Source organism: Nicotiana sylvestris, chromosome 8 (assembly GCF_000393655.2).
Source record: "Nicotiana sylvestris chromosome 8, ASM39365v2, whole genome shotgun sequence".
Lineage (NCBI taxonomy): Eukaryota > Viridiplantae > Streptophyta > Magnoliopsida > Solanales > Solanaceae > Nicotiana > Nicotiana sylvestris.
Window position 1 is genome coordinate 212,590,448 of NC_091064.1, and position 22,202 is coordinate 212,612,649.

Here is a 22,202-nt window from a genome sequence, read left to right on the forward strand (position 1 = left end):
TTATTTCTTAAGGGTGCGTGAAGTGTCCAAATATGCCAAATAAAAGTTAACGTATGGAGTACCAAAATATAACTACGCAAATGGAATTTGGGGTCCGCATCATCTCCTCCTTTGACCTAGTAGTTCTCTCTCCCTTTAAAATAACAAATTTGACCTGGTAAATTAAAATAGGAAAACGAAATTAATAATAGGAAAAAGAAACAGGAAAAAAAAGTGATAAAGAAAAAGAGAAAAAGCAAAAAGGAAAAAGAGACAAACTGATATCAACGAAAGCGGAAAAAAACAGGCGACTATTTTCCCAGCTTTGTGCCATTTCTTTCGTCTGTTTCGGCTCCTCACCACCTTTTTTTCAACCTTCTCGCCGGCGAAACGCCGTACGCGGCGGCTCTTTTCACCGGTCAGAGCCGGAAGCGATTACCTTCTAATGCTCGCCGATTTTCAAAGGTTTTTGTCTTCTAATTCACCGCTCCTTTCCCGGTGATGGAGACAAATAATTCTCTTCTACAACGGTATCGTGACGATCGTCGGAAGCTTCTAGAGTTTCTGTTATCATGTGGATTAATTAAAGAAATTCGAACTCCTTCGGGTCCTACTTTCTCCCTCTCTAACATCAATCTCGATGTTATCAGTGCTGATTATGTCCTTGAATGTGTACAATCTGGTAAGTATTTTTATTTTTATTTGTGTGTGTGTGTGTGTGTGTGTCCATTTTGGAAAGCCTTTTATAACAATAAAGCATCAATATATTACAGCCTCCTTCGCAATTATGTGATGCTATCTCCTTTTTAGTATGTCATACGTTTTGTATTTAGAACACAAAGTATCAAAAGTCTTCTTTCTTACATAAACTTTGTGTTAATCACCATCACATAATGTTTAAAATGTTATTCTTGTATTAATTCGATATTCATTTCTTAATTGAAATTTACATATTGAAGAACTGTATGAAAGGTACTAAAAATCAGAACTTTTTGTTATAGTTAAGAATATTCTAAACGTTTTGACTATAAATTGGAGTAATAGTTATAACTGTTTGACCTGTCAAATAGTATAGTGCAAAAATCACTGCTTTTTTCTATAGTTAAAATATTATAAGTCTTTGAGTTAAAGTGGTAATAACAATAACAGTTTGACTCGGCAAATGGTAGTAGTACCAAAAAGGTTGGGGCAGAGGGGTGGAGTGTCAATTTAAATTGTAATTTTTTTTGGTTTGATGTTTGTTTTGTTGTTCTTTATATGGAATGAACATGTTTTCTGTTGTTTGTTTACATTCAAAGGCTGAAGCTTCTTGTTTCACTGTCATTGCTCTGAATGATTAGGTGGGGTGGTGGATGTATCTTTAGCAGCTAAGAAGTATCACGATGATCATAGACATCCAAAAACAGTAAGGATTTATGATTTTTTTTGGTCGTCAATTGACCACCACTACAGTGGGGGTGATGAAGTTCTAATTTACTATGTCCATGGAATAAGTCAGAGGCGGATCCGGAATTTTAAGCTTATGGGTTCCTATAATAATCTCAAGTTAATCTACATGATAACTGGACCAACGAACTGGGTTCCAAGCTAAATATTCTTATACTTTTAATGAATTTTTTAGTATAAATACAGGATCTATGCAAAAGTTAATGGGTTCACGGGAACCCGTATCCTTTGCTCTAGCCCCTGGAATAAGTTATGTCATGTAGAGGGAAGTAAATCAAAGTATTTGCGATGAATAACTGTTGCTTTCTATTGTTTCAAAGCTATTAATTTTTGGGTGCCAAAAGACCCATTAGAAGGTAAAGAAGTTTATCCCTGCATTAATATTGGAGTTGTAACTACCTCCTGCTATCAGATTGTGAATGATGAGCATAAAGAATAAGATTTTGATGATATACGGCCAGTATACCTATTTATGATTCCCCAACTTCTTTATTTTCCTTTGTTTTTTCTTCCATTTAGTACACCTGTTACTATAGGCAAATTTCTTGTGATCAGATCCATAAACTGCTGTTTGACTTCTGATAGGTGAAACACGTTCAGCTTTTAAGATAGCCATTCTAAAATGAGCAAATTAATGCTTTACTTATCAAAGAAATAAGAGCAAATTAATGCAAAATATATCTTTGTTAATTCTTGATGTGAAATGTTATATTTGTCCTCGAATTTATTGAATTAAAGAATGATTAAATAACTGTTTGGGAAAGCACGTTGCATTTTTTATGTTTCTACCTTTGAAATGGCCAGAATGTTATTCTTGTAACACTCTCTATAGATGCAGTTGCACACAGGCGATGTGTATTTTCTTGTTACAGATCCAGAAGCAGCTGGATCCCACCCTCAGCGTGCACCACCTCCTATCATGAAGAATCACTCTAACAACAATGGACCATGCCATTCTGATTATGCAGATTTCTCTCTCTATGGTGATGACCATGGGGTAGACAGTAAAGCTACAGGAACTGCAGGGTCATTTCCCATTAATCTAGCTGATCTTCCATCAATAGGAATGCCTGTACTGAAAACAGGTATATGCTTATTATCATGATGCAAAAAGAAGAATAAAGCACACAACTGGTACTCCTGTAGCGTGCGGAAGAACCATTGGTCTGTATCCTATCTTTATTTATGTTCATCTTTGGAGTAAACTGATACAAAGGTTTAGGTTTCCTGAAGGACTACTGGACGATGATCTGCGTGAATCTGCCTATGAAGTATTTCTTGCTTGCATGGTGTGCTCTGGGTAAAAGTTCTTAACTATGATTTTCATCATGTGTTTGTAATTGAGCGATTTATTAATTATTATTTGAAGGCACTAGCACTAGCTATTTTTCATTCTGATGGCCATTAATTTTCTGTTACTTCTTAGCACTAGAATCTTTTTCAATCTCGTAAAACTTATACTTAACTTTTAGGCTTGAGATTAGCTTGGCCGAGGCTAAAAAGAAAGAGAAGAGTCCTAGATTTCTGGCTGGGCTGAAGAATAGAAGGGAGAAAAGACATTCACGATCCATGTCTGGGTCATTGGCTTTTGATAGAAATACGGAGCTCATCGAAACTTTCAGGACGCAAATGCAGGCAAGTTGTCATTGTCTTTGTTTTTCTTAAAATTTTAGATATAGTGCTGCTGACATCTACTTAGCAATTTGAAGCCAGGTTAAAAAAGCTTTCGTGGTGACTTTTTAAGGAAAATTTTGTCGATACACCAAAGAAAATATTCTAATATTGGATGCTTACTTATGAATGATGTATTGCATGAAACTTGGTGGCACCCCTTGGTGCTCTTGAAGAATTAATTTTTGTTTTGAAGGATGGCCTGGAAGATGCTGGTCTTGTTTGGGAAATAAGTGATCTTTTTTTCAATTTCCACCAAGACATGTTTGCTCTCTACCCACTTCCTTATTGTGTGTTGCCCACATACATGAAGAACTATAAACAAGCTGCAATATTATGCATATTTCATAGGGGAATTTTGCAGTTTGCACAAACACCGTGTGTCATTACTTTTAATTCTGACTATTCGGGGCAAGTTTTCCTAGTCCCCATAAATGTATGAGTATAAATATGACATGCTAGAGGTATGACATGCTTCATTTATAAGAGAGTTATAGATGATTCCTGAAGTCAAGTAGTTTTTTGTTTCCAGAGCTGAAGTCAAGTAGTTTTTCTTTCCAGAGCCGAGTGGTTTAACTGTGTGTATCTCGGGGCTAGATGTATTTGGTAGTATGCATTATGAGTTTGAGGTGGTAGGGTGATGTTAATGCGTTAGGTAGAGTTTTAGTTAAGAAGATCAAAGCATGACGATCACCATTGAAATCAAGTCTAGAAAATACATAAACACTAAAAAGGCTTTAATTAGTCTAAAGTAGGAATGGCAATTTTCATCCAACACACAGATATCCGTATCCGCATGGTTAGGTTTTCTTTGAAAAGAAAAATGGCTGAAGAGAGAATGCGGATTAAAATCTTGAACTTTTAAATTGACCTAGAATGAATTATTTTTTGATGAAGATAAAGAACCTAGAATGGATTATTATATTACATTTTAGCTTCAAATATAAACTAAACTTCAGAACAGCAATTGGGATATAACTAAATCCGATGGTTGATAGCTTAAACCTATCCAGTATTTGTGCAAATAGACTTATCCTCTTTTTGGAATCTCTCCTGTTAACGTCCTCCACTCAAATCTGTCCTATGAGTCTCTTCACCTCACTACACCTATTTGTGAGTTGTCTACATAGCTTTATGCGTGAAGTTTCATCAGATTGATTGACAGTATACTCTTTTTATTCTTTCTTTTTCGGGTTTTTGTTGTCACACCTTTAACTTTGCTCCACTAAATTGTTTATGACTAACATATACTCTTCACTAGATCTCAGAGGCAATGGATGCTCTTATTCGGCGAAAGTTGGTGCGTTTGGCTTCTGGGAAATCATTTGGACAGATCGATGTTGCTCAAATCGCACTGGGGCTTTTGAATGGCACAATGAAGTCTGAATTTCAGAATGAGAAGTCATATATCCAATGGAAGAACAGACAAGTAATACTAATTAATGCCTTTTGTCTCATCACAAGTTTTTTCCACTTAAAAGTTTCTTCTTAAAAGATTCAGAGTCTGTCATAACTTGATCTTCATGGAAGTCGTCTTTCTATTTTTTCTTATTACCCACATTTAGAAATGTTTTGATTTGGTGGGTCCATATAGTGGTAGTTGTCAGATTGACATTATGCTACAAATTAGAGTTCTGGTTTGTGGCAGTAATTCTTAATTGAATCTATTGTTAATCTAAAGGAGCAACTGAATGGTCAATCTGATAATGTTCGAAAATCAATAAAGCAAGGATCTGAGAAAATGAGTATATTAGCGTGATGGGTTATACCTAATTTGATTCTCCTTCAGGAGGGTACAAAGGTTAAAGGTACATATTAGTATGCGGCTGATCTCTTGACGTGGCTGGTCTTTGCAATTTTGGAATCACAAGTTTTTTTGTAATAATCTGAGGTGAAACCTGTTTCGTGGTTGAATATGCCGAAACCAACAGGCACATTTTGTTTGAGCAAAACTCAAAAGTAAAGAAGAAATTACTGAGTGACATCAAATTATCAAGCTGAAAAACAGTGGGTTGGGGATGCATCTTTTGTACTGGAACATAAAATCTGAAGTTCGAGTATATCTAGGATTCATAAATCTCATTATTGAGATGTTTTTATTTATAAACCAGCTGGATTTCCAATTAATGTAAATATTATCACACCCCTCTGTTCTTAGTTATTCTAACTTTTAGATGATCTTCTTATAGGCTAATATCCTTGAAGAACTTTTATCTGCTGAGCAATCAGTTGGAACTCTTCTTGCAAAGATTAGGAACTTTGAGGTATGTCGGCCTGCATTTCATTTTTCTATTGCTTATCAAATCTGTTCTTCAGTTTTAGATTGAGAAGATACTTCATTCTGCTGTAGGAATGGGACATTAAGATGTCTCCCTCTGAATGCAGAGACGTGCTATTTTCCATTAGAAATGTTGCTTTGACGTTGTCATCTATGCCTGGGAATCTGGGTATACAAGGCGAGACATATTACTGGAGTGCTGGTTATCCCTTTCACATAAGGCTGTATCAGAAGCTACTCCTTGGTGTATTTGACATTCTGGAAGATGGCCGGCTCATAGAGGTCTCAATTGTGTCTTTGATTTTATGCTGGTTTTTCTGAGTGTAGTTACTTAATGCTTCTCGTCATCAGGAAGCTGATGAAATCCTAAAGCTCATCAAATCAACATGGCCTTTGTTGGGCATTACCCAGAAGTTACATGATGTGTTATATGGATGGGTGCTTTTTCAGCAGGTAACTGAGCTTTGCTATGTTATTGAAGCAGTCTTCTGCCATCTCCTCCATCTCTCTCTCCTTGTTACTGATGCATTTTTAGGTACAGAATACATGAACATATGCCATACCTAGGAAATGAAGTTGCATTATTGGCTGGATAACTCATGTGTCAAGACATACTGATCTTCAATCACGACATATTTTAGCCCTAGAATCTTCAATTGCATCCTCTGTTTGCACAAAATATGAGACCTTGAGTGGCATCCATGTTACCACTCAGTTGAACATCTGCTTGTTATGTTAAAAAAGTTTGTTTCAGAAGGCTGGAGAGATTTATATGCTATACTGAATGTCAAGTAAGCTGGCTACCTGTGTGTTTAATCTCCCTTTAATAACTTCTTGTTTCAAAATGTGCTCCCTGTTCGTGACACAGTAGGATCCATACTCTCAAATTATTACATGTGTAACCTTCTTTTATGGTTGTACCTGGCTGCTTTGGTGCCCCACCTCCCACATGATTGTTCTTTAACAATCTGACCGGGTTTTGATTAAAAGTTAATGATCCATATCATGATATTGTCTCTTTTAATTCCTTTTCTGTTTTTTCTTTCAAGTTATAACTTGCCATCTACCATTCTGACTTGCATTTGTAAGTGGTTGTTAAGCTATACATCTAATTGATGCCTAAAAGAAGTTGGAGGCTTCAACACATAACCCTATCATGATATGCCAAAGAAATTTCGCGAGATTTTTCTGATGGGTGTACTTATACTGGCTTGATTGCACTGTCCTCTGCCTGATTTTATAAAATAACCTATTTATTTAAAAACAGAACTTTTTACCGGATGACAAATCAACCAGTTGGCATTGTTGAATATTAAGAGAATTTGTGTCTAGGTACACACATTCTAGATTCATCTAACTAAACAACAACAACAACAACAACGACCCAGTATAATCCCACAAGTGGGGTCTGGGGAGGGTAATATGTACGCAGACCTTACCCCTACCCCGAAGGGTAGAGAGGCTGTTTCCAGGAGACCCTCGGCTCAAAAAAAGCAATAGGAGCCGATATATTAGTACCATAAAAATGCATAATACAATAACAACAATATAAGAGATATGAAATACAGAATACGAAATACGAAATAAATGGCTGGTATAGTAAAACTAGCAGGTAAAGCCCTGCATCAATAGACGAGATTCATCTAACTAAAGAATAACTTATTCACTTATTAGGATAGAGAATGATTTCCTACCATAGCCTATGACTTTTATCTGAGGAGTCTCTCATGTAAATTGCTAATCAACCAAGTAAATAAGAAATTCTCTTTTATTTCACATGGTATCATAGCCTTTACCATTTTAGTTAGAAATTTAAGCAGCTTACGCCTAGAGGTGCGGAGTTATGCTACTTACTCCTCTCTTTAATGATCATTGCTCCTCCTCTCGGGTATTTGAGCCTTTCTCTCCTTGCGGTCGATGCTGCTCCTCTCTACAGTGATCATCGCCTTCCTCTAAATTTTGAATTTCTTGTCATTGTTCTGCCACTTTAAGCTACAGTAGTGTGTCCTGGAGATTTGCAACACCAAATCTGTTTTTGGTGATTGAGAGTAGGTTCTTTTCTGGCTGTAGTACAAGAAACACTTTCTCCGCCGTGTATTATTCCAAACAAAATTCCGCCGGAAGCTTTTTATGTTTTTAATAAGAAAACTCAAGTTGGTTTGCGCGCTGAGGTTAAGGGGACGTGTTGTGTATTGAGAGGATGTGTGTCCAGATACAGACATTCTAGAATTCATTGAGCATGAGCAAAAATATTACTCTTGAATATTTTATAAGATATCTTAGTATATTCTCTATTTAGATATAGAAGAGTTGTAAAGCTTTGTTTTTAGCCTTTCCATTCAAGTCATGAATCACTGGATTTGGAAAACTCTGGCCAGAGAAAATAATATAGGGCTGAGAGAAGCTCTTCTGTCAAGCCTCTACTTTGACTTTGATGAACTGGTCAGACCGTCGGAGCATTAAAACTTGGATTAGTCCACAGTAATGAGAGAGAACACCTAGCGGAGAAAAACTTTTTTTTTGGGATATGTCACCTAGCCAAAAAAGAAAAAAATTGCTGGAGCTGAGCATGTATTAAAGCTGCAAATCAACCAAGTCAATAAGAGAGCCTACTTTGGCTATAGCATGCATACTTCTTCACTGAAGATTGTGTTCTTGCTAATCTTTTTGCACTTTCTTAATTTTATCTTTAGGAAGAATCTGAATATTAGCCTTCTTATTTTGCATGTCTAATTCTAGTGTTGCCCCTTATGCTTGAAGTTTGTTAATGAGGAGCTTCACTCTCTGTGCTTTTGTGGATAATTTGATGCATTTAGCAATTATGGAGTGCAAGATCGTTGTAAAGTTATTGTTACTATTTGTAGACTTTGATAAGGTTTCTGATGCAGTTTCTTCCTGATTGAAGTTTGTTGGGACAGAGGAGGCAATGCTTTTGGACTATGCAGTTCGTAAAGTGCGGAATATTCTGTCACCTGAAGATGTTGGAAAGAAGGAAACGAAGTATTTGGAGAGCCTAGTTTGTTGTACTCGCCGAAATGGGTCTGAGATTAGGCTAAATTTGGTGCAATCTATCCTTTGGTCAATTAGTTTATGGTGTGACAACAAATTGCTTGATTATCATTGGCATTTTCGTCAGGTTCTTTTCTATGCTTGCATATTCTTTTTCTAATGTGTTGTATGGCTTGTTAATGGTGGTGTAACATGCAAAATTCTGTGTCTGATGAGAATTTCCTCCATTTTTCAGAAGCCTCGTCTTTTCAAGGGGGTGTTATCCATGGCGTTGGTGGCAGGAAATCAGAAGTTCGGTGCGTCTGGAAATATGGAGGTATTTGGGGAAAATTTATTTCTATTAAGTGCCTTTTCTGTTAGCAGAAATAAGATAACCATGGACAATATTTTACTGGGCAACTAAATGTTAATAACCTCTTGCCCTTTTTGGGAAACCTCTTGGCCTGTTGGCCTCTCTTCTGCCTATTTTCTTCCTTTAGATTTTCTGTAAGGAAGCTGCCCAATGGGCAATTGTACATACTGCATTATCTGTGAGAATGCGTCAAGCTGTAACCACAGCAAAAAAGGAAAATTAAAATTTGGAAAACCATGAAGCAAGTTATGTATCATCCACCACTTGTAGTTATCCAAGTATACAACCCAAAAAAGACTTGACTTGGCATCCATCCAAAACAAGCTACTTTAGTAGGGCTCTTGTTTTCCGTATCGACTTCCAAGGCCATATTCTTCTCCTTGATGACTGGATCATTTTGTTTTAAGAGTAATTTGTAGAAAGACTTGACTGACAATCTTTTATCCTTGCTACCTTCCCAGAATATGCTGTCCTCCTTATCTTAAATAAAAAACATTGTGCTCAGTTTTTGTGGCAAGCAGCTCACATTTCCAATCACCCAATCATTGAAATTTCTTCTAAAAAGAAGATTCCATCCTCCTTCTGAGAAGCAGCTTGCACTGTACAAGTGTTGTCAATGACCAGATTATAAAAATCTTGGAAAATAGCTCCTTAAGGCAGTGTTTTCCAGCTATTTATCCAGCCAAAGTCTAATCTTTTTTCCATTCCCAACGCTTAGGCTGGTATGTAAGTCAAATTCATCCTGGCAATTCCTAATTTGCCTCAGTATGGCTACTCCATAGGGAGCTTCAAATCCAATAATAGGTAAAACCAACCGAAACCCAGTTTGGTACCCCAGGGAGACTCCATCCCATATTTTACAGTCGCAACTTTTTCCAGAGTTCTTCCTTTCTATCATTAAACCTCCAATGCTGCTTCCATCAAATCAACTCAAGATAGTGCTTCACTCTATGGAGTTGAAAGAGTACACCCAGATTTTATAACCTTCCAGCCATACTATTAGGCTGATTATTAAGCTAAAAATTACTATGGCTTGACTTATAGCACCCGTATGTCTCCAAATAGGATGGGAAAACACTTACAAATTTAACTAAGAGTCATTGAGTGGGATCACTATGATTTTACAGTAAAGGACAGAATCACCTATCTTTCTTTTCCATAAAAACTTAAAAAGTTTGATCACCAGCTACCATCATTGAAAACCCACAAAGAGTTATACCTAAGAACATAAAAAAGATGTCTCATTGGTCCCATAGACAAAAGAATGCCATTTTCTTCATCCGTATCCTTCATCACTACCATTTATTGATGTGTTGCAGAACTCTCTGCTTTCACTGACATCCTTGACCCTTGAGTAGATAACAGTATCTTCTGATCCCGTTCAAGCATATCAATGCCATCCCTAAGAACTATAATTCAGTATTTCGATGATCAACTCTACGTGGGAGATTCCCTTTTGTGTAATAATCTTTTAAGCAGGGACAGAAAGGACTTTCTTATAGTCCTTGGGCTTGCCATCTTATCTTTGATTAGAAGTTTGGGTTGGGGAATTCTAGTTGTTGTGAAATAATTCATTTAGCTTTTATTTTCTTTGTGACTCCTTTTGATCCTCACAAGAATAAGTTGGACTTAATTCTTAGGGGCTGTTTGGTTTGGGTTTTAGATTAGCATAAGCTTAGACAATGTTTGGTTGGGATTTGAGGAGATTTATCTTCACAGAAAAATCAGCATTAATTAATACAACATTTGGTTGCTCCTTTTTGTTTTCCTCAAAGTAATACCTGCATAATTATGTGGGAATCTATGTATTATTTTATGTGGGATGGAATTTGGAAATACATGGATTAAAAATTCCAAAATGACTAAACTAACCCTCATACTAGTAAGAAATGTTTTAATTTGTTATAAAAAGTAAATAAATATTTTAAATGATGCATCATACACTAATATATGTAATAAATCAAACTAAACTATCAACAAGAAATAATCCCTGCATTATACAATCCTTGCATTACTCATGCATTGCGAATCCTTACATTATTAATCGCTGCCTTACTAATCCCCGCATTGCTAATCCCTGCATAACTTGTCTTTAAACCAAATGACCCCTTAATGTTTCCTTAGAATCGTAAAAATGTTATTCTTCACACTGTTGCAGCTGATGCTCGATGCTTCAGATGAGATCATTGCTAGCAAAGTCAGAATGTATGTTGAGACGTCTGCAGAAGCTGCTTGCAAGAGGGTATGGTATCTAATGGCTTTGCAAATACAATAGAGTACCTGACTTTTTTGTGAAAAAAGTTGACATATTAGCTTGATCTCAGGTTACTGGTGCAATAAATGCTGGATCTAAAGTAGATAAGAAACATCCTTTGGCTTTGCTTGCAAGTGAATTAAAATCAATTGCTGAGAAACAGCTAACTGTGTACCATCCGGTCCTCAGGCATTGGTGTGCTGAAGCTGGAGTAGTCTCAGCTTTGAAATTGCACAGATTTTATGGTGAAAGACTGGTCAGTTTTCAGTGATGAATAATAATCTCCAGCACCATTACTTTTTGTTCTTTTGAGTCAAAATTTCCTATCCTGCTGTGTAGGAGCCATTTCTCAAGAATATATCTTGCCTTTCCGAAGATGTGAAGCAGGTGCTTGCTGCAGCTATTCTATTGGAGAATTATCTCCTTGAGCTCCATTCATCAGAACCAGTAGAAAATGGCATGCATTCCCCATTGATGTTAGACTTTGAGCGTAAGGTAAATTTGCACTAGGAAAGCTATTATGTTTTGCTGGAACTGTGTATTGAGCATAATGAGCTTATTCCTCTTCTGGAGCTGTCCTGGATGCCACATGTTATTTAGTTGTTTCTACTCTTTCTTGAATTTTTCCATAAAAATGAATTGAAATGAAATATGCTGAATTTTACTTCCACTAGGTTCTTGAGTTTTTCCGATCACATGCAGGTGAACATTTTTCAGTCCATAAGAATGTTAGTGGAACGTAATCTATGGTGTTGCCTTCATAAAAAAGTAATATATGGTGTTGCTAAAGGCGGCATGCCCAGAAGCTAGGCATGCAGGCTATGCACTTTCCCTTGCTTAAGAGGCCAGACACCTGGCCGCTAAGACTTGTGCCTCGGTGTCTATGTGGTCTATCACTAGAAAATACTTTTGGCAAAGTGATATATTAATTTCAATGGAACTGTTATGGATGAATATCTTAATGGCTAGTCGCTAAATGTAAGTTAACAATGTTAAACTATACCTTCATATCTAAAGTAAAAAATTTTTAAAATGGGTTTTGAACTTGATTAATGCTAGTTTTACTCAATGTTTCACTTTACTGCGGTGTTTTCAATTCCTCTGACCGTAGAATTGTTGCATGTGTTTGTAGTTATTCTGCATTACATAGTTATCTTTTAATTTTTTTCATTTGTGCCTTACTTCATTAAAGCTTCTTTTATGGGGAATTTGTGCTTAAGTTGAAAAAGTTGCTTCTCTAAGCAGAACTTGACACTTCTCTTTGCGTTTGACTGTGATGGTTAATTTTCAGCTTATCTTGTGATGAGTTACAACAGAGCTTGACTTTTCTGCTATCCTACATGAAATGGTTAAATGATAAGAAGAGACTAGTTAATGTTTTGCAAACTGTGACATGTTTAAGAGCACAGATTCTGCCGATAAGCAATTATAAATCTCTAGCTGTCTTTTAATTGGATCTCATCTTGCTGTTATTCCTACTTGTTGCAATTACCTTTTCTTTTTCAGTCGTTCTCTAGCCGAGGGTCTATCGGAAACAACCTCTCTGCCCTTCCAGGGGTAGGGGTAAGGCTGCGTACATCTTACCTTCCCCAGACTCCACTTGTGGGAAACTACTGGGTTTGTTGTTGTTGTTGTACTCTTCTGAAACTATAATAAGAGGTTTTCTGTTGCTCTTGTTTTCATGGATTGCAGATTGGAGAAATCGCAAGGCCGATTATTCTTGATTGGGTGATTGCTCAGCATGCGAGGATACTTGAATGGACTGGGCGTGCTGCTGATCTCGAGGTTAGCCTTTTAAAAGATTCTAAGTTGGTTGTAACATAGTTAAAGTTAGTCTGGTTCTGAATGCTAAAAGCATATAAAAAGACATGATAATGGTGTTTGCTTCCTTAGCTGAGTGCCTTTAGTCAGAATAATCTGGTTGCCAGTTATACATAGTTTTTTTTTTAATCTTAGGTCCTATTTAGCAATTTTAGCACAAAATTCATCCCATAAGCAAATATGTATTTACGCATCCGGCTGCATTTTTGAAGAGTCTGAGCAACATTGGATTAAACTACACATAGGTGTTTTCTTTCATCCGAACTTCCATTTAGTCATTGTGCTCGTATATTTCCACTTAAGCAAATATCTTGCTGCTATCTTCTGGTTGAAAATAGCAGTTAAGATGTTGTCGTTTTTGGCAATTTGTTTCTTGCTAGCAAATCTTTTATGTAGTTTAAACTTTAAGATTGTCTTGTCTTAATCACAGAACTGGGAACCCCTATCACATCAGCAGAAACAAGCAGCTTCAGCTGTAGAAGTATTTAGAATTATAGAGGAGGTATGCCCCTTAATTATTGATGTTATTCTTTTCTTTTGATAAATTATGACTTTGCCTTCCAGTCTCACTGAAGATTGGTGGAGGGAATATCATGAAAGACATATTGCATTACACCACTTGATGCATAGAAATTGCAATTTTGACTAGGCAGTAAAAGATTTTTTAGCAAAGATATATCATGGTGAAGCCACCAAGAGGAATAATGCATGCACATATAGTATATTATATTCTTTCTGCTGGTTGGGATAAAGAGTCTTCAATTATCAAGTTTTTTTTTTTTTTTTTAAAATCTTGTTTAGCCAATAATGAACTTAATAGTAAAAAATGAAACATTGGATAAATTAACCCATTCATATTGACTTTTGTGTTAGATACGTTGTTTTTTATATAGTTTAGTTGCTCCGCATTTTAGCACACGCACGAATGCTAGTCTGTAACCTTCATGCATCTCTATCTTCAAGAGATTGCTAGGTCCGTGTGTTTGCTGAGTTTTTATATTTTTTATTATGCTTTATCATGTCCTTGCTGCTCTACTCTTATCTTTCAAGTTATTTAAGGTATATCCTGCTTTGTTAGTTGCTATACTGTTTATTTGCTTATTTTGTTTTGCTATTTTCTCTGGAAATCATCTCCTGAGTTGATTTGCAGACTGTTGATCAATTTTTTGAGCTGAGGCTTCCAGTGGATATCACGCACTTGCAGGCTTTGCTTTCCATAATATTTCACACGTTGGATGCCTACTTGCAAAAAGTGGTTAACCAGTTAGGTAGCGTGATTCTTGGAAATCCATTAAGTGTTTGTATTTTTGTTGCTTCTACTCGAATTATAACCATTCTAGGGCACAGTGCCACTGCCAGTGGAACATCTGTCTAGATAGAATCTGTTTTTTTTTTGCCTCCAAAATTTTTTTACCCAAAAAGTTGGTAGGGGGGGGGGGGTACATTATCCATAGAGTTTCGGACCGTGCACCACTGGTCCTCGGGTATTTATTGGTTATCAAAAAAAGTTCTACCCAAAAAGTTGGTGCTGTCCCTAAGGATGATAAAAAAACTTAGGGTCTTGATCAATAAGTGCATACAGACATGTGAATGTTGGTGGTCATCTGATGTAGGTGATGTGGCTGAATTTGTCAACTGCCCTGAACACAGTTGATTCACTGTTCTTCTAAACATGGTATAAATCCTTAATGTGGAGTCTTCTTTTTGGTTTTGCAGGGCCTTATGTTATGTTACCAAAACTATTGACTCTTTGCTTTCATCTTCTCTTTTATAAATACTGGGTTTGTGAATTCATTCCTGTTACATGAGGAGATCGTGAAGTAATTGGGTGACTAACGATTTCCAGAAGGACATGTTTAGAGAATATTGGTTAGGTGATTGCTACATAGATTTTGAGTTTGGCTAGTAAAGGACTTCTCCTGTCTTCTTGTGCACAGCAAGAGATAGTACACTTCTAAGCACTAGAGCAATCTAGCGCTTTCAAAGGAAAATTTGTTTTGCTAATTAATCTTCTGCATCGAGTATTCAGCCTTAACACTCATATCAGCATATTAATTTCCATAGCTCTTATTTGATATCAATTACAAACTTTTGAATGGTGCAGTGGACAAGCACAATCTTTATCCTCCTGCTCCTCCCTTGACTCGTTACAAGGAGACGGCATTTCCGAGCGCCAAGAAAAAGTTGGTTGAATCTGTTGTTCTTGATAATGCGGTGAATAAGAAGTTGGACGCCTTGACAACTTCCAAGCTTTGTGTCAGAATGAACACCCTTCAAGTGAGTGCAAGCTTCTACCATGTGATGGTTTTCTAACTTTCAGTTGGCTTACTGAAGAAGATGAGTGGTTTTGCTGTATTTGTTTTCATTTTGTCATCCATCCGGTGTTTGTATATAGTCTTGGGTAATCCTCCCCTCATGAGCTAGGTTTTAAGTTGAGTTAGGCCCAATGTACATCTTTCGTATGAGTTAAACTCATCTAGCCGTGCAAGGGGTGTCAGAGTATATCACATTGGATGAGGAAATGAGTTGTTGTCTCCTTGTACGGTCTACGACAATCCTCATCTCATGCGCCAGTTTTTAAGGTTGCGTTAGGCCCAAGATCCATTTTCTTTGGATTTACATCTTTAGAATTGTATATTTTTTTATTTTTTTATGTGATTACCCAGATATCTCTGAGGGCCAATGGCGCACGATTAGAGACTTGGCAGATAATGGTCCTGTCTCTCTATCCTTCTCCACTTAAATACCAGGATTTTGTCTGTGGCAGGGGTCGAACTCGTGACATGCCCTTCACCCACACATCATGCGTCCCACTCTTACCACTAGGCTATAACCCCGGGGGCAATTGTATATTTATTGCTAAGACCTAGTCAGATCGTTCATTTGAAAGTGGACATCTCCCAACAAATTGACCTCGTTATAACAACTCCATGTGAGAAAGGAGTTGTCACTAGTTTTTTTTCAGTGTTCTTGTGATATCCCGTTCCACATTGATGATAGTAGCTTTGGAAATTAGCTACTAAAGCTTACTTGTTGCTTCACTTGGAATACATTTGGTATCTCTCAGGATTCTTTTGTTTTAGATTGAGATTTCTATGCCCATGTAGGAATAAATTGTGAGATACAAAAAGCTCTAGTTTTGAAGAAACTCTAATTTCCTTCGTAGTTAAATTTTTTAGTATTGGAATGAAATGAATGTGAATGGAGTGGTATGGATTCAAAGGATTCATGATAATGACCCTAACTAATTTTGGGTTGAGGCTCAGTTGATTGATGGATTGTCATTTTGAAATCTAAAATAGCTTTCACTGTCTGCTAAATCTGCATTTATTTGTTGCTAGTTCTTATTTTAGTTTTATGAAGTGAGTTGAAAAAAGTGCAGTCTCTAGAAACATTGAATCCTTCAGATGTGGATACTCTGGTATACAACCAATGCACACAGGCCAATATTGAATAACAACCTCTGAACTTTCCTGATGTTGCAACTTTGAATGGTTGTGGCACAAAGGTTTCTTGACCATATGTGATATTGTTATCCTGAACCACTAATAATGTGTCGTTTCCGATTGTTTCGTGATCATCATGGTCTCCAGATTTGAAATATTTAAATGGATATGAACTCTTATAAAGTTATGAAGGATTTATCGTCATCTTTAAAGATCTACAAAGACTCAGGCTTAGGGGCACGACAATATGCATTGTGATGATTTGAGGAAAATTGTGATGTACCCATTTTGAGACAAAATATTAATCAAAGATGTGGGTCCATTTATAATTTCTCTTTCCTTATCAAAAATAATTAATCAAAGATGTCAGAGTGACCCAACACGTCAATTTCACGCTTACAAATGAGAACAAAATTCTTTATTTTTTCATTTGATTGTTACACGATATGGGATTCAGTTTTTGGCCCAACTTATGCTAAAATCTCTTAAGTTACTTGATATTGTATAGCTATGTCCCCCTATAGCCCCGTCCCTCCCAATCCTTTCACCTAGAAACGGAAAAGAAAATCTAAAATTTTAATGTGATGTCTGGCAAAATTTTCACATTTCTTGATCAAAGGATATCCATACATGCTCCTACTTAGGATCCTTTTTTCTTTCAATATTGTCATTGATTCTCTAGTTTGAGCTGCTTACCTTTTCTTTTATAACTTACTATATAACTGTGGAAGACTCATTTGTTCAAATTTACTTATATCTTCTCTGCTGCTTCTTTTCCTTGCTTTTGGTGGTTCTCTGTAACGTTGTTTAGTCACAGAAACTACTATTTTTCCTGATTACTTTCTCATGCAGTATATGCAGAAGAAAATTTCCACCCTTGAGGATGGTATTAGGGAGTCGTGGTCGGCTGTTAGACTTCTTAAAGATCAGACATGCCGTAAGTTCAGCATCTATCTGTACTTTTACAAAGTATAGTTTAGCATTATTTGAAGGTAGTCCTATTCTCTCATCCATATTCTTCGGAAGTGTTGTAGTTAGTTGCTTACTTAATTATCGGAGGATATCTTATACTGAGTCATTTGAAAGTTACCCGTGCAGATTGTAGTGATTTATAAACTTACCTCAACCTTTTAGGGGTTTTCTTTAGATACTAGTTAAGTGGTTTATTCTGTCTGGTATTTTCTCTCGTGCAAGGAATGCAAATTTCAGTTTAAGCTTCATACATTTGTCCACTTATTCGATGAGTTGAGGAATCATCTGAGGAATATCTACCTTTGAATGGCTATCTTACTGATGTTCATTCTTGTTACCTTCAGCTGATGTGGATCCTCGTTGGACTTGGAATGGGATTTTGGAAATGTGTAGCGAGTCAGTCGATGAGCTTTTTGTTGCCACCTTTGACTGCATCCGAGATAGCGCCGCTGATGCTATCAGGAAAACTTGTGAGTTAGTGGGTAAGTACGCTCTATCCTGGTTTTATTTAGTGGTAGCGGACTTACACTTAGTCTGTAGTGTTTAACAGCATATTGGCATCTTCCAATAAATATGACAATGTAATTCCTAGTGTGGTCAGTGTTCAAGGAATTGCTATGTGGGTCTTCTTATATGTAACAAAGTTTCCTTTCGTAGCATTTGATTTCTGCAATAGAAGGTGCTGATTAGATGTTGTTGAGTAAACGTTATTGAATTATTTATCCAAAAGGTAATACAAAGGTTATTGTATCACCATATCAGTCCATGAAAGTCTATTTGCTTGCTTCTGTTCTGATTTGGGTACTGGAGCCTATGATGGGGAATCTATCTTTTCCTCTGTTAACCATCATAGACATGCTCCTGTGCTGATCTGAGGGGGGAGTATTTTGCAGAACATGTTAAGAGGAGGCTGTTATCTCTCTTTCAAGTCATGAAGACTTTTCAGTTGAAACATGGAGTGAAAGTTATGACACAAACATATCTTGGTTTTATTGACAAATAACTTTGACGTACAAGAGGGAACTATGAAGTATTCATGCTGACTTTTCATCAAATTTAACTGAGAATCTTTGAAAACTAAGGATAAGGTTGCCCGAGCCTAACTAGGTGTCTAATATTTAGGGATCTCCCTGGGCATACAGTATCCTGACGAATGCAAAGGTTGGCAGCAAGTTATTGAGAACATCCGTAGGCCATTATTACCCCTAAAAAGTTTAGTCGAACAGCCTCAAGTTTTTGACTGTTGGAGCTCCTTGCAGTATTAGGGAATGCACCTTCTCAAAGATCTCCAAAGCGTTTATCATGCTCGTGCGTAAACCATTTTTGGATTTAGCTATCTATTTAATGATTTCCTCTCGAGAAGAGGCTTTATCTTCTGAATATTCAACTTGCGACCGAAAGCCTCCATAGGTGCTGTTGGAAGGTTCTTTTGGGCATATGCTTTATAAAGTGCTTGAGCAAATTGAATTGACAAGGGAATTCTTCGATGGTTTGGTGGCTTTTGGTAGTTAAAATATTGAACGACCCAATTGCTATAAAAGTGATGGTTACAGTTTGCTTCTTGATCGTGCTTTGAGTTTTTGGTTTATCATTCTTTTTTCTTTTCTTTCTATTATAGAGTAATGATGTCCTGTTAAATCTTAAATGCCACGATTAGTATGTCCAAATGGTCATTTGTTTATAAAATGGTAAAATTGGCATCTTGCAAACAAGTGGAATCAGTCAAAGCCTATGTTTGGTGCTTCAACTTAAATTTGTGAAAGCTTGATTTTAAACGAGAGAGTTTCGTGTGTGCATTCAATGTGAACAATCAATAGAACTGACTGCTCTCACTGTTTACTTAATTTTCTAGATAGACGATCTTGGTATGCTCAGAAGCTCTTTAATGGAACCCCCCCCCCCCCCCCCAAATTTATATTATCAATACATGCTATGCGACTTTTTTTGATCAATTATTCTCTTCTTAGATTTGAATGTAGTGTTATTTGCTTTCTGAGTTTTGAAGGCAAAACAAGTTTCGTTTTGTTCTTTTGCAAAGTTTTATCAGGATCCGTCATTAGGGGACCTCCCTTGTTTATTTATTTATTCCCTGGCTTTTCTAAAGATCTTAGCACTTGGAGTAGCTGTTAACCTGAGCTATTCTTGTGTGATTTTTAGGAGCTAGGGTTGTGTTTTGGGACTTGAGAGAACCATTCATATTTAATTTATATCACGGTGGTGTTGAGGGTGCACGACTGGAAACTACGCTTCCACAGTTTGATAGAGTAAGACATTCAATATTTCTCTATTCCCACATTCTCCTCTGTATCTCTAAATACAGGAAAGAAAAAGATCAAGGGATTGCATATTTTCATTGAATGCCTGGTCTGAACGTTGGATCTTTTCAAGCTAACTTTATTCATTACATGTTTTGTTTTTTAGGTCCTCAATAATGTTTGCGCTCTGATTGATGACACCCTCAGAGACATTGTAGTGAAAAGTATTTTTAAGGCATCTCTGGTACAATCTCATTCTCATGAATTTTCTATTAATGATTCCATTTGTCCAGTTCCGACTCTCTGATTTCACTGGATAGGAAGGTTATGCTTGGGTGTTACTAGATGGAGGGCCTTCATGTGCATTTTCTGATTTTGATGTTGTCATGATGGAAGATGACCTCAATATATTAAAAGTAAGTATACTCTCCTAACCTTCTTGTTACTAGTGGTCATTATGCTCTCAAGCAGCATAAGTTATTTAGCACAAGTTATTTTTGAGGACTGACTAACATGATTGCTACTAAAACTCCTTGCAATTTCACTTGCATAGAATACTTTCCATGGAGTACTTTTCCAATTCAAAATGATGCCGGAATGAAAAAGTGATTTACACGGGAAAACAAATGTTGAAGACTTCGTTTGCCTCATGCTCATATAGTTGGTCACTGGATTCCTTCTTTTAAACAGGATGTGTCATAAGTTCTGAATCTCACCCTAATCCAATATTGATGTACAAGTTTCTGATCAGAACTTAGTGCACACTGGATGTCATATAAATATATCCAAATTCCAACAGTGATGTACTTAATCTCAGCTAGTCTTGCCTTCATTGATCTTTTCCTTCCAGTATGTTTAGTTCTCAGCTAAATCTGTATTCAGTAACTATGTGTTCAGAAACAAAATTTATGTTTCTTTCACTTTCTAGGACTTGTTTGTTGCTGAGGGGGAAGGGCTTCCCCGATCATTAGTTGAAGAGGAAGCAAGATTCGCTCATCAAATTCTCAGTTTATTTTCTCTCCGGGTTTGTTAACAACTGATTAAAGCTTTTGGCCTATTTATATGTGTGTGTATATGCATACTGTAGGACCTTTTTGATTCATTGGTTTTTATTAGCAGGCTGAATCTGTGATCCAATTGTTGATGACTTCTAGTGAACACAGTTCAATAGGACTTGAAGCACATAAATATGGGCACAGACATCTGGGAGATGCACACACCTTGATACGTGTTTTATGTCACAAGAAGGAGAGAGAAGCTTCGAAATTCTTGAAGCTGCATTATCACCTTCCAGCATCATCAGGTGCGCCCTTTCTAATTCTACTAGTTTTTTATGGTTTTCCAAAATGCCAATATGAGGCTTTGAGCGATTGAAGATCTTTATTATATTGTCAACTAATGGATTATGAACTTGGTTAATACTGCAGTCAAACGGAGGACTCAGTAGTAATTAAGTGTGTTTTGAAATGCATAGAAAAAAAAGAACAAAAGATAATCAATTAGAGTGTAAGAGTAAGAAGGGGGCTGTTGAATGTTTATGTCCTAACTTTTGAAATACGGGGAAATTTGAGGTTTGCATTTTTATAAATCACTGTCTATCTTACCTTTCCTTGAATTTCCCCCATTTGGCCATAAACAATACGTATTCCAAATACTCTTTTTCAACATCAACTTCGACTACTAAAAGTTAATGAACTATCCTCTGCATGGACTTCCATTCTGTATTTCATTTCAAGAACTATCTGAAATTAGGGTTCGTTTGTGCTCTATAGTGGTCTGTTGATCGCATGATTTTCTTGGAATATTGCCATTTTGACACAAGTTTGGATGGTTTAGTATTTTCTGCTGCTGAAATCCAATTTTTGGAGTGCAGTGTATGATGAGGCTGCAACGGAGGATGCCTCTGTGAAGTCGCCACTTATGGCCGACCTTATCAAAAGGAGTGCTTCGTTTCGTTGGTCTGACAAAGGAAGTAGCAGTTTCAGATCTTTTAAGAAGAAAATCCAGGAAGCAACATCAGATTTTAGGCATGTGGGATGGTGATGATGCTATCCTATTCTTGGTGCTATCCGTCCGACGACTGGTTCTATAAACAATGCTCTCTATATGCTGCACAAAAAGTGTCGGAAATGTTAACTGCATTTTAAATTAGAGCTGTATGACGGTGTGAAAAGTGCTTGTATGTCAAAGAAAACCATTTGCTCATAAGACAGAGGTAACACTCCATTAGGGAGTATGCTCAGAAAATTTTGCCATGTTTGCTTCTAACTGTGAGGTTGTAGATCGATGTTATTAACTCTGGGGCTCAAAATAAAACTGAAAGAAACATTCCCAGATTATATTATGCCTACATATACCTAAGAAATGAACATGATGCCTATCTAACACAGCATATTAATGAAATTTGACATGTTCTTTCTATTCCATCACAACCTGTTCAGGTAGTTCTCTCCGCCGCCTGCCATTGTTGCAGGATTGCTCCTACTTTTTTTAAGTTTGAAAATAATGGGGATCTAATAATTCAAAAGAGTAGAATTATCAGTACGTGCCCTTATAATTGGGTCTCCCTTCATTTATTAGTACCGTCGACTATTATCATGACTTGTTCTTTAGCTCTGCATAATGCAAAATGTTTATAAATAAATAAAAACCCAAAGTAAGAAAAAAAAAAAGAAGAGAAAATGTCATTGTATAGTCGCCCTAAAAAATAATAGTTGAA

At 36.6% G+C, this 22,202-nt stretch overlaps 1 protein-coding gene across 7 annotated transcripts; it reads left to right on the forward strand.

Moving 5' to 3' along the window:
- Positions 1-252: 252 nt before the first annotated feature.
- LOC104221360 (protein unc-13 homolog) lies at positions 253-21,822 on the forward strand. 7 transcript variants are annotated; one of them, XM_009772421.2, is made up of 26 exons: positions 254-661; positions 1,320-1,384; positions 2,258-2,510; positions 2,659-2,725; positions 2,898-3,060; positions 4,358-4,525; positions 5,286-5,360; positions 5,447-5,656; positions 5,726-5,827; positions 8,280-8,510; positions 8,619-8,699; positions 10,894-10,977; positions 11,060-11,245; positions 11,329-11,484; positions 12,682-12,774; positions 13,241-13,312; positions 13,961-14,078; positions 14,915-15,087; positions 17,109-17,193; positions 17,573-17,710; positions 19,386-19,492; positions 19,650-19,727; positions 19,804-19,899; positions 20,412-20,507; positions 20,603-20,786; positions 21,357-21,822. In XM_009772421.2, the coding sequence occupies exons 1-26, from the start codon at positions 481-483 to the stop codon at positions 21,524-21,526; spliced, it is 3,432 nt and encodes a 1,143-aa protein (XP_009770723.1). In that variant the 5' UTR covers positions 254-480; the 3' UTR covers positions 21,527-21,822. The 7 variants fall into 7 exon arrangements, 3 of the variants coding, with proteins under 3 accessions (XP_009770723.1, XP_009770724.1, XP_009770725.1); XM_009772422.2 differs by having other exon boundaries at positions 2,264-2,510; XR_709703.2 differs by lacking the exons at positions 20,603-20,786; positions 21,357-21,822 and adding an exon at positions 20,037-20,332 and having other exon boundaries at positions 253-661.
- The last annotated feature ends 380 nt before the right edge of the window (positions 21,823-22,202 follow it).

Bases quoted from the DNA above. Each gene is read 5' to 3' on its own strand.
- LOC104221360 (XM_009772421.2), top strand. From the start codon at position 481: ATGGAGACAAATAATTCTCTTCTACAACGGTATCGTGACGATCGTCGG. The intron at 11,246-11,328 runs GTCAGTTTTCAG...CCTGCTGTGTAG, and splicing joins GATTTTATGGTGAAAGACTG to GAGCCATTTCTCAAGAATAT. The intron at 12,775-13,240 runs GTTAGCCTTTTA...TCTTAATCACAG, and splicing joins GGCGTGCTGCTGATCTCGAG to AACTGGGAACCCCTATCACA.